Consider the following 12895-nt stretch of genomic DNA (forward strand, 5'->3'; position numbering starts at 1 on the left):
TGTTAAAAATTATTTTGAAACTATTTTGTTGAAAATTTTTAAATTTTGATTGAAAATTAATTTTTCTATTTAAAAATTTCGCTTTTTAGTTGAAGTATTTTGTTGAAAATTTAATTTTGTTGTTTTTTTTTCATGAAAAATTATTTTGTCTAACTAAAAATTGATATTTTTTATTTGAAAATTCGCGTATCTGGTTAAAAATTATTTTTTTTCTGAAACATTTAAAATTTAATTAAAAAACCATATATTTGAAAATGCACCTATTTCGTTGAATTTTTTTTTATTGAAAATAATTCTTGGCTTAAAATTGATTTTTTAAGTTTAAATTAAAGGATTTGGCTAAAAATTCATTTTTCAAATAGACTGATCATTGATGCAAAATCCTGTTAAATAAAACAATTTGATTGTTGGACGTTAAATGGGAATGTTAATTTGGATTTGGGTCTAATTTAAATTTCTTAAATTTTAGACTGATCATTTTAGTTAAAAATTAATTTATTTACTTGAAAAATTTAACTGTTTTGTTGAAAATTCATAATTCTTTTTAGTCCGATGCCTGAAAATTGAGAAAAAAAAAAAGATTCTCCTATTAATTTTTAATAATAATAATATTTTTCGAATTTCAGTCTCTTCTGCAGTCCTCCGCAAATCCAAAGTCCGCCAAGAAGAAGAAAAAGAAGGCGGAAAAGGCAGTGGGAGAGAGCAGAGAATCGGTGCAAATTGAGACAATGGAAATTGACGCCAAGGCCTAACACAATCATTTTAGCTAAAGCAATAATGCAATGCAAACAAATAAATAAATAAAAAAACAAACAACAACAGCAGCAACAAAAAAAAAACAAAAAAAGAGTGATGCAGGATGCCTTCGCGGAATATTTTCAAGTCATTTTGACTCTAGCGACTACTGATTCCCTGTAAAAAGTCTTTAATCATTTCCGTCTCGGTCATCTCTACTTGTGTTTTCGCAAAAAAGTACTGAGTCTTTTCTTTTTTTTTCTCTCTCTACTTATTTTCAAAACTAATCATACATTTCCTATTTATCGGCGCTTACGTAAATCCCTTCTTTTCTTTTTTTTTATACTCGAATATTTCTCATTTAATTAATTAATTAATATTTTTTATTAATTAATAATTAATCGCATTGGCACACTTGACTGGCTTCTTTTTAGTTTTTTGTAACATTTTTTTTTGTCGGCTCTTTGACAGTTGAAAAAGTTGGTTCTTGCAAATTTGGTGATTCGCTTTCTTTCTTTTGGATTTTCTTTTTTTCTTTTGTTTTGTTTTTTTTTTTACTTAATTGTGCCATTGCGAAATCCTGAATTTTCTGTAAGAAACTGTTTTTTTTTCTTCATTTTTTTTAAACTGCACGCGAAAACGTTTCAAACTAGGAAAAAAATAAAATCTTGGAAGGGTGGAGGAAGGAGTCGAGCGAATTTTGATTGAAAAAAAAAAAAAATGTTTGAAAACATTGGGACGAGTTAAATTCGCTTCGTCTTCTTCGACATTTGCATATATATTGAAAATATTTAAGGAAAAAAAAAGTAAATAAAGAGATTAAAAAATCATCTTTGCTTCCATTTGTAACCATGGGTGTCAGCCGAGCCAAAAAATGAATGATACCGAGCATTTATTACTCAGGCATGATAATAAATTGTTGCATTTCGTACGTTAATTTACCTTTGCCCCTTTTTTTTATTTTAATTTTAATTTTTTTTTATAGAATCGCGAATGGTTATTCATAGTTGATACATTTGAAATAATTTTTAAATGAAAAGAAGAATGTATCATCGTTTTTAAATGTAAGCAAATATATAATAATTTTGCACGACTTGAAATTGAGAAAAAAAAAACATAAAATTGTGGAATATTGTGTGCTTGAAAATGCGAGGAAATCGGTTGCAGATATTTTTTCTACTCGAGTTACGCATTTTCGATTGTTAAATTACTGCTGAATCAAAATTAAAAAAAAAATAAATAAATAAAAAAAGAAGATTCCATAAACAGATTTTGAAAAACTAATTTTTTTTTCAAAAATCTAGCGACATTTTTCTGCGTAACACTCGACACGCTGCCCAGTACACTCAAAAAATGTGAATTTTGATGAAATTAATGAAATCTATTATTAGAGAGAAAACGTGAATTTTGCTACGATCCATGATCTCTGATTGGAGCGAGGATGAAAATACATAAATTTAGAACAGTAGAGACTTGACACTTTTTCCCCTTTTTCTATCACCTTTTTTTTTTTTTTGAAAAAGTATTCTCATTAAAAAAAATTAAATTTGAACTAAATTAATAAAGCCAAATTTGAAAATCCATTTTTTTTTTTGGTTCAAAGTTAATTATTTTTAATTGAAAAGTTTGCAATTATATTTTTGGTTCGAAATAAATCTCTTTTTGTTGAAAAGTCATATTTTTTTATTTTTCGTTGAAGGTTTAATTGTTTTTTTTTTTGAAAATTAGACCTTTTGGTAGAAAATAAATCTTCTTGGTTGAAAGTTGAACGATTTTGTTTATAATTTATTTTAGTATTTGTATATTTATCTCTGGCCAAAATTTGTCATTTTGAAGTTCGACTTTTTGGGTCAAAATTCAACTTTTGTATAAAATTATTGTTGGTAAAAAATTAATTGATACTGATATTTTATTGGAAATTTTAGACTTAAAAATTAAACAATTTTTTCAAAAATTCGACTTTTTTTTGCTTGAAAACTCAACTATTTCTCTGGATATTCACCTTTTTTTTGGCAGAAAATTATAATTTTTTACCTTTCAAATTTCAGTTAAATATTTTTATTAATTAATTTCCTCTATTCACCTCTCTTTTTCCTTTTTTTTATAAGATTTTCTACTTTTTTCCGTTTGTTGAAAATTAATTTCTTCGATTGAAATTTAGGGTTTTTATATTAATTTTTTTTTACCTAAAATTTTACTATTCCATTATTTCTGAAAATTTGTTATTTTTTTAATAAAAATGTAATCACCTTCGTCGAAAATAATTTGTTCGACGGTCAAAAATTCAATTTTTGTACAAAATTATTGTCAGTAAGAAATTAATTTTCATTGAAAATTTATCTTTTTAGTTTAAAATTCATATCTTTAGTTGAAAATTAGTTTCTGTTTTCATGGAAATTTAATATTCTTTAAAATTCGTCTTCTTTGGTTAAAAATTGGTTTTTATAATTAAAAAATTTAGTTCTAGTTGAAAATTCGTGCGATCTCTTGAAAATTTGTTGTTGTTTTTTTTTAGGCAAAAATTAATTTTTCAATTTTTTGTTGAGAATTCATTTGATTAAATTCAGCATTCCAGTTTTCTTAGCTAAAAATTAATTAGTTTAAATAAGTATTTATTCTTCCATTTTTTGTTCAGAATTGATATTTTATTTGCAATTTTAGGCTTAAAAATTAAACAATTTTTTCAAAAATTCTACTTTTTTGCTTGAAAATTCAACTATTTCTTTGGATATTCACCTCTTTTTGGCAGAAAATTATGATTTTTTTACTTTCTACTTTTTTCCGTTTGTTGAAAATTAATTTCTTCAGTTGAAATTTAGGTTTTTTTAATTAATTTTTTTACCTAAAATAGTACTATTCCATTATTTCCGAAAATTGGTTATTTTTTTAATAAAAATGTAATCAGCTTCGTTGAAAATAATTTGTTCGACGGTCAAAAATTCAATTTTTGTACAAAATTATTGTCCGTAAGAAATTAATTTTCATTGAAAATTTATCTTTTTAGTTTAAAATTCATATCTTTAGTTTAAAATTAGTTTCTTTTTTCATAGAAATTTAATCCTAATCCTCTGTTTGGTTAAAAATTTATTTTATTTGGTTGAAAATAATTTTTTAACTAATTCTATTATAGGTTGAAAATTTCTGTTTTAGGCGAAAAATCAACTATTTTGTTGAGACTTGATATTTTTATTTAAAAATTCATTTTTATGGTTGAAATTTTATTTATTAATTGAAAATTTGTCTTTATAGGTAGAAAGTTAATCTCTTCAATCAATTGAAATATCTTTCTTGGGTGAAATTTGTATTATTATTTTTTATTGAAAATTGATTTTTTAACATAAAATTTAGTACAGTTTTGATCCATTTTCTGTCGAAAATTAATTTTTTTATATAAATTTAATCTTCTTACTTGAAAATGCATCTGTTTCGTTGAAAATTCAGTTTATTTTGTAAAAAACGTAATTTTAACTTCTATTTTGGGTTAAATCTTTGGAAATTTGGTTGTACCTGTTTTAGACGAAAATTCAATTATTTTATTGAAAAATTCTAATTTTTTATGCAGAATAGTAATTTTATTAGTCTATGAAATTTCATGTTTGGTTGGAAATTTTCGGTTTTAAAATTAAACTTTTTTTTTATCAAAAATTCGACTTTTCAGCTTGAAAAATTCAACTATTTCATTGGAAATTAGTCTTTTTTTTAACAAAACTCATTTTTTTGCTTGAAAATTCAGTTGAATATTTTTATTTATTAATTTCCCCTATTCTCCTCTTTTCCCTTTTTTTAAATTAACTTTTTCGATTGAAAGTTAGTTTTTTTGAATTTTTAAATTATTTTTTTTCTTAACATTTTACTCTTCCACTTTTTCTCGAAAATTTAACTTTTTTTCAGAAATTTAATCATCTTTTTGATTAAAAATTAATTTGTTTCTGAATTAATTTCTCTGGTTGAAAATTAATTTTTTTAACTGAAAATTTTACTATTCCGTTTTTTCTCGAAAATTTCTCTTTGATAGATATTTAATAAAAAAATAAATAATAATAAAATAAATGAGCAAAAATAAAATAATATAATAAATAATTAATAAAATAAATTATAATAGAAAATTCCTCTTTTTGGTTCAAAATTGATGTTTTTAACTGAAAATTTTACTATTCCATTTTGTCTCGAAAATGAATTAGTTTTTATAAAAATTAAATCACCTTAGTTGAAAATTCATCTGTTAAATTGACAATAAAAGGTTTCCCGCTGAAAATTTATCCATTTTAGCTGAAAATTGGTCTTATTCTGGTAGAAAATTCATGATTTGTTGAAAATAAATCTTTATTGATCGAAAAATAATATTCTCGGTTAAAAATTCTTTTCTTTGGTTGAAAATTAATTTTTTTATCTGAAAATTTTACTATTCTATTTTTTCTTGAAAATTGCTCTTTTTTAAAGAAATTTAATTGCCTTGGTTGAAAATAAAGGTTTTATTTAAAAAATTTACTGTTTTATTTTAGGTTGAAAATTTATTTGTTGTAGGAGAAAATTCTTTTTTTTTTAAATAAAAAAATGCAGTATGTTTGTTAATTTTTTTTTTTTTTTTGCTTTAAAATGCATATATTATGTTGAAAATTTGTCTTTTGGAGTAAAAATTCAACTATTTAGTTAAAAATTTATTTTTTGGGTTGAACGTTCATGATTTTAGTTCAAGATTTATCATTTTAGTTAAAAAATTAACATTTGTTGAAAGGGGGTCGAAAATTCAATTTTTTTTTTTTGGTTTGAAATTCGTCTTTTTAGTATAAAAATTCAACTCTTTTTTTCAGAAAATTCCAGAAAGTTAGGACATTTCAAAATTTATGTATCAAATTGTCTTCTTGGTTAAACTATTCAATTTTTGCTTAAAAATTAAACTATTTTGATAGACACTTTTTTCAGTTGAAAATTAATTCACATTTTAACTAAAAAATTATCTCTTTAATTGAAAATTGAACAACTTCATTATAAATTCCTTTTCTTTTTGCAGACATTTTTTTTATTAAGATTAGACTTTTTTTAAGTTTAAACTTTATTTTAAAAAATCAAATATTTCGTCGAAAGTTAATTTTGTGTATTAAAAATTAATATTGTTTATGAACAAAATTAATCTTCATTGAAAATTGATCTTTTTAGTTTAAAATTCATATCTGGTTGAAAATCATATTCTTTTTTTTTATTGAAAATTAATTTTTAAACTGAAAATTTAAATTCCATTTTTGTCAAAAATTGCTTTTTTTTATAGACATTTAGTCTTCATCATCTGGTCAAAATTTTATTTTACTAGTTTGAAGATAATTTACATAAAAAATGCATTTCTTTGGTTGAAAATTTAACTATTTTCTTGAAAATCCGGATTAATACTTTTTGAAATTTTTTTTAAAATTGGACTATTTTGTTGAATATTATAAACTTTTTTAGTTAAGAATGAGTTTTTTCAACTGAAAATTGAACTGTTCCATGCTTGGTTTAAAACTTATCATCTTAAGATGAAAATTCAAATATTTGATACAAAATTTAAGTATTTTTTTCCAAATTAATATTTTTTGGCTGAAAATTTATTTTGTTTTTTAAATTAGTTTTTTTAACATCAATTTTTTTTATTCATTTTTGGTCAAAAATGGATTTTCTATATAAATTTAATCTTCTTTCTCAAAAATTTTCTGTTACGTTCAAAATTTATTTTACTTTGTCAAAAATGAAATTTTAAATTGAAAATATCAACTATTCTATTCTGTTGAAAATTTCTTTTTTTTTAGCTAAAAATTAATTTTTCAACTTTTTGTTGAGAATTCATTTGATTAAATTGAACATTCCATTTTTCTTAGTTAAAAATTAATTGGTTTGAATGATTATTTCTTCCATTTTTTTGTTCAGAATTTATATTTTATTGGAAATTTTAGGCTTAAAAATTAAACCATTTTTTCAAAAATTCTACTTTTTAGCTTGAAAATTCAACTATTTATTTGGATATTCATCTTTTTTTGGCAGAAAATTATAATTTTTTTCCTTAAAATTTCAGTTAAATATTTCTATTAACTAATTTCCCCTATTCTCCTCTTTTTCCAATTTTATAAGATTTTCTACTTTTCCGTTCTTTCCGAAAATTGCTTATTTTTTTTAATAAAAATGTAATCACCTTAGTTGAAAATAATTTGTTCAGTTGAAAATAAAGGTTTCAGCTGAAAATTTAAATGTTTTATTTTAGGTGAAAAGTCGTCTTTTTTGTAGAAAATTCATTTAATTGATTCAAAATTCAATTATTTTGTTGAAAAATCATGATTTGTTAAAGAACTTTTTTTTCTCGAAAAGTGCGTTTTTTCATAGAATTCTAATAGAAAAATGAATAATAATGAAATAAATTATTAAAAATAAATGAACAATTTTTAAATGAAAAGTCTTCTAAAAGTTCGACTTTTTAGGTCGAAAATTTAACTTTTGTACTAAATTCTTGTTAGTAATAAATTAATCTTCATTGAAAATTGATCTTTTTAGTTTAAAATTATTTTTTTTTTCATGGAAATTTAATCTTCATCCTCTGCTTCGTTAAAATTTTATTTTATTAGGTTGAAAATTTCTGTTTTAGGCGAAAAATCGACTATTTTGTTGAGACTTCATACTTTTGTTTAAAAATTTGTCTTTATAGGTAGAAAGTTAAAGTCATCTTTTTTGGTTCAATTATTTGGTTATAAATGCACATGTTTGGTCATAAATTAATTTTTTTTGTATTTTGATACTTCAAATATTTGTTTAAAAAATCATCTTTGTTGGCTGAAACTTAACTTTTTGGTTAAAATTATTTTTTTTTGCTTGAAAAGTTAACTGTTTTCTTAAATATTCCTGTTTTTTGGTTGAAAGTTTATCTTGGGTTCAAAATTAATTTCTTCAAGTGAAAGATTAATTATTTTGTTGAAAATTCGTTTTTTTCTTTGGCAGAAAATTCATTTATTATGTTGAAAATTTTACTTTATTGGTCGAAAATTATTTTTCGGATTGAATGTATAACTGTTTGGTTAGAAATTAATTTTTCAGGTTGAATATCCATCATTTTAGTTCAAAATTTATCATTTTAGTTAAAAGTTTCGTTTTTTAGTTGATAAATTCGCTATTTTGTTGAAAATTTGTTTTTTAGCTGAAAATAAATTTTTTAACTAAAAAAATCAACTATTCCATATTTGGTGTAAAAGTTATGTATTTGGTTGAAAAATGAATTCTTATTAAAAGTGTTTTTTTTTTGTCAGAATTTTTTTGTCAGAAATATAATGAAAATTCATAATTCGTTAAAAAATAATCTTTTTTTTATAGAAAATTAATTTTCTTGGTTGAGAAAAATGTTTACTGGAAATTTTATTATTGCATTTTTTTCTCGAAAATAGCTTTTTTATGGATATTTAATAGCAAAATAAAATAAATGATAACAAAATAATTAAATATATGATTAAAAATAAATAAAAATTTGTGTATTATGTTGAAAGTTTGTCTTTATTGGTCGAAAATTATCTTTTGGGTTGAAAATTAATTTTTTGGATTGAAGACTCATCATTTTAGTTAAACATTTATCATTTTAGTTTAAAGTTCATTTTTTTAGTCGAAAAGTGATCTCTATTGACTTATAAATCTTTTTTTTTTCTTGAAAATTTAACTATTTTCTTAAAAATTCATGTTTTTTTTATATTAAAAATTGATTTTTCTAAGGCAAAATGGATCTTCTTTAGTTGAAAATTCCTTTTTTTTTAGTTGGAAATTATTGTAGAAAATTCAACTATTTCTTTAAAAAATTCAACTGGTTTTGGTTAAAAATATATACTTGCAGGTTGAAAATTCAACTATTTGGTTAAAAATTTTTGGGTTTAAAATGTAACTATTTCTTTGGAAATTCATATTTTTTGATAGAAAATTAATCTCTTTTGCTTGAAAATTCAGTTTAATTTTCTTATTAATTAACTTCCCTTTTTTTAAGAATTCCCATCTTTTCCGACAGTTGAAAATTAGTTTTTTTTTTATTTAAAATAAAATTTTAATATTCCTTTTTTTTCAAAAATTGATCTTTTTCATAGAAATTTAATCATCTTGATTGAAAATTATTTTAATTTTGGTTTAAGATGTATCTGTTTTAGATAAAATTCACGTATTTTGTTGCAAATTAGTTTTTATTTTGTTTTGTTGAAAATAAATTTATTATGTTGTCTTTATTGGTCGAAAATTATCTTTTGCGGAGAAAATTCAATTATTTCGTTAAAAATGTATTTTTTGGGTTGAAGATTCATCATTTTAGTTCAAACTTCATTTTTTTAGATGAAAAAATAACTATTTCATATTTCGTTAAAAATTTCTTTTAGATTGAAAATTTATTCATTTTGTTAAAAAAATAGATTTTTATGAAAAATTAATTTTTTAACGGAAAATATAATTATTCTATTTTTTGTCGACAAATTTGTTTAATAACAATCTTTTTGGTAGAAATTTAATCTTCTTGGTTGAAAATTCATTTCCTTGGTTTAAAATTGAATTATTTTTCTGATTTCATTTTTTTAGTTGAAAAATAAATTATTTTGTTGATTTTTTATAGTTTAAATTACGTCTCTGCATTGAGATTTTGTATAAGATTGTTTTTTCTCTAAAATTCAATCTAAAAAACAGGTGTAAAATTCAATATAGACCTAAAAAAAAATTTAGAACAGTGAAGAAAAATGAACAATTGCTAAATAAAAATAAATAATTGGTCAGGTAAATTCAGGGAATTTAAAATTTGGAATTTTGTACAAAACCTTTGTCTTTTTGGATAGAAAATTCGTCCTTTTGCGTTCAAAATTCAACTATTTGGTCACAAATTAATTTTTTATATGTCGAAACATCAACTGTTTGGTTGAAAAATCATATTTCTTGCTTAAAAATAAACTTTTTTGTTGAAATGATTTTTTTTTTGCTTGGAAATTTAACTGTTTTCTTAAAAATTCGTTTCTTTTGTTGTTGAAATTTGATTTTTCTAATTAAAAATAGATCGTTTTTAGTTGAAAATTATTTTTTCAACTTTTCGTTGAGTTCATAGTTGAAAAATCATTTATGGTCTGACTATTCCTTAAAAAATAATGAAAATTAATGATTTGTTAAAAAATAACCTTTTTTTATACAAAATGAATTTTCTCGGTTGAAAATTTATTTCTTTGGTTCAAAATTGAATTATTTTGCTAAAAATGAATTTTTTAGTTGAAAAATAAAGTATCTTGTCGATTTTTTTAAATTGAAAATTCACCTTCTTGGATTCGTGTTGAAAATTCCATTTTTCTTTGTTTAAAATCAATTTAGAAATAAACATTTTTTTCAAACTATTGACAAACTATTTGGTTAAAAAAATATCTTTGATGGCTGAAAATTAACTTTTTTGTTCAAATTATTTTTTTGTTCTTGAAAATTTATGTTTTCTTCAAATTTCATGTTTTTTTAGTAGCAATTCGTGTTTTTTTTGTTGAAAATTGATTTTTCTAATGAAAACCTGATCTTTTTTTAGTTGAAAATTCATGTCTTTTATAAAATAGTAATCTCATTAGTTGAAAATTCGTCTTTTTGGCTCGAGATTATTCATAAGATAGTTTTTTCTCTACTGACTTGAAAAACTTTCTTTTGTTTGAAATACACTTAAAAATGCAACTTTTTTTGCAATAAAATTATTGATTTCCCAGTTGTCAAATTCTATTTAGACTTAAACAAAACTTTAGAGAACTTAAAATTTGGGATTTTGTACGAATCATGTGTCTTCTTGGATAAAAAATACGTCGAAACTTGAACTTTTTGGTTGAAAAATCATCTTTCTTGGTTAAAAATTAACATTTGTGTTAAAATAATTTTTTTTTTCTTGAAAATTTAACCGTTTCTGTAAAAATTCGTATTTTTTGGTTGAAAACTGATTTTTGTAAGAAAAAACTGATCTTTTTTAGTTGAAAATTCATGTGTTTTGTTAAAAATTAATTTTTTCGGTTAAAAATTCATTTATTTAGATGGAAAATTAACGAATTTCTTGAAAATTCATTCTATTAAATTGAATTTAGTTTAAATATATAGCTGTTTTAGATGAAAATTCACGTATTTTGCTGCAAATTTGTATTATTGGGTATAAAATTAAACTGGTTTGTTCGAAAATTCGTTTTTTTTTCTTTAGTTGAAAATTCATTTATTTTGTTGAACATTTTTCTTTATTGGTCGAAAATTATTTTGGGGGTTGAATATTTACCTATTTGATCAGAAATGAATATTTAAGCTTGAAGATTCATCATTTTTTAGTTCAAGATTTATAATTTTTGTTAAAAGTTCATTTTTTTTGTTAAAAAATTCACTATTTTCTTAAAAGTTTAAAAGTTATCTATTCGGTTGGAAAATATATTGTAATTAAAAATTATGTTTTTTAAAGGAAAATTGTTGATATTTTTTGTCGAAAAGTGCTCTTTTTGACAGAAATTTAACCTTCTTGGTTTAAAATTTATTAGTTTTTTATTTAATTCAACTATTTTTTTGAAAATGCAACTATGCGGCTAAAAATTCACGATTTGTTAAAAAATAATCTTTTTATTATAGAAAATTAATTTTCATGGTTGAAAAAAAAGTTAACTGGAAATTTTACTATTCCATTTTTTCTCGAAAATAGCTCTTTTTTATAGAAATTTAATAAAAAAAAAAAAAATAATAGAAAATTAATCTTCCCGGCTGGAAGTTCTTTTCTTCAATTGAAAATAAAGGTTTTAACTGAAAGTTTAACAATTTTATTTTAGGTTGAAAATTTTTATGTTGTAGTTAAAAATTCACGTATTTTGTTGAGAATTTGTCTTTTTTGGTAGAAAATTCGTTTCTTTGGATGGAAATTGTTTTTCTTTTTTTTTTTAAATTATGTAATATGTTTTATGTTGAAAATTTGCCTTTATTGTTCCAAAATTATCTTTTGGGTAGAAAATTCACCTATTCGATTAAAAATTAATTTTCTTTGTTTGAGATTCATCATTTTAGTTCAAAGTTATATATTTTTTTTTAATTGAAAAATTCACTATTTTGTTGAAAGTTTGTTTTGTAGTTGGAAATTAATTTTTTAACTAAAAAATTAACTATTCCACATTTGGTTAAAAAGTTATTTATTTGATTGAAAAATCGATGTTGTAAAATTACATTTAGACCTAAAAAAAATTAGAAAGGTCAAGAAAAATGAAAAATTGGCAAAGAAAAATAAAAAATTGGTCAAACATCATTTTGCTTGGTTGAAACTTAACTTTTTTGTAAATTTTTTTTTTTTTTGCTTAAAAAGTTAACTGTTTTCTTCAAAATTCGTATTTTTTGGTTGAGAATTGATTTTTCTAATTAAAAACTGATGCTTTTTAGTTGAAATATTCTCTATTTTGTTGAAAATTAATCTTTTAGGATCAAATTTAATTTCTTTAAGTGAAAGATTAATTATTTTCTTGAAAATTCCTTTTTATTTTTCGTTGGCAGAAAATTCATTTATTATGCTGAAAATTGGTCTTTATTGGTCGAAAATTATCTTTTGGGGTGAAAATGCAATTATTTCGTTAAAAATGTATTTTTTGAGTTGAAGATTCAGCATTTTAGTTAAAACTTCATTTTTTTAGATAAAAAATTAACTATTTCATACTTCGTTAAAAATTAATCTTTTAGATTGAAAATTTATTCATTTTGTTAAAAAAATTGATTTTTATGAAAAATTAATTTGAAAAATCATTTCCTTGGTTCAAAATTGAATTAATTTTTCTGAAGTCATTTTTTTAGTTGAAAAATAAATTATTTTGCTGATTTTTTTCAGTTGAAATTACGTCTCTTTGGTTTGAGATTTTGAATAAGATTGTTTTTTCGCTTAAAATTCAGGTGTTTAAATTCAATCTTAAAAAAACAGGTGTAAAATTTTATGTAGACCTGAAAAAAATGTAGAACGGTGAAGAAAAATGAAAAATTGGCAAAGAAAAATAAAAAATTGATCAGGCAAAATTCAGGGAATTTAAAGTTTTAAAATAATGAAAATTCACGATTTGTTGAAAAATCTTATTTTTTTATAGAAAATTAATTTTCTAGGTTGAAAATTCCTTTCTTTGGTTAAAACTTTACTTCTCTGGTTGACAAAAATTTTAACTGGAAATGTTAATAT

General features: G+C 21.7%; 2 protein-coding genes across 2 annotated transcripts in view; one reads left to right on the forward strand and one right to left on the reverse strand.

Annotated features, from left to right (window-relative positions):
* LOC117177969 (proliferation-associated protein 2G4) overlaps positions 1–1995 on the forward strand; it is a 45863-nt gene extending 43868 nt beyond the window's left edge. The window contains exon 7 of the mRNA XM_033369123.1: positions 627–1995. Coding sequence (XP_033225014.1) covers positions 627–752 — 126 coding nt within the window. The 3' untranslated portion in view covers positions 753–1995. The remainder of the gene's footprint in view (positions 1–626) is intronic.
* Positions 1996–9331: 7336 nt separating this feature from the next.
* The window catches only part of LOC117178407 (NEDD8-activating enzyme E1 catalytic subunit), a 23096-nt gene continuing 19532 nt past the window's right edge, over positions 9332–12895 (reverse strand). Inside the window, exon 4 of the mRNA XM_033369834.1 lies at positions 9332–9373. Within this exon, the coding sequence (XP_033225725.1) occupies positions 9332–9373 (42 nt within the window). The remainder of the gene's footprint in view (positions 9374–12895) is intronic.

This window comes from Belonocnema kinseyi, chromosome 8, assembly GCF_010883055.1.
Source record: "Belonocnema kinseyi isolate 2016_QV_RU_SX_M_011 chromosome 8, B_treatae_v1, whole genome shotgun sequence".
In the NCBI taxonomy this organism is placed as follows: domain Eukaryota; kingdom Metazoa; phylum Arthropoda; class Insecta; order Hymenoptera; family Cynipidae; genus Belonocnema; species Belonocnema kinseyi.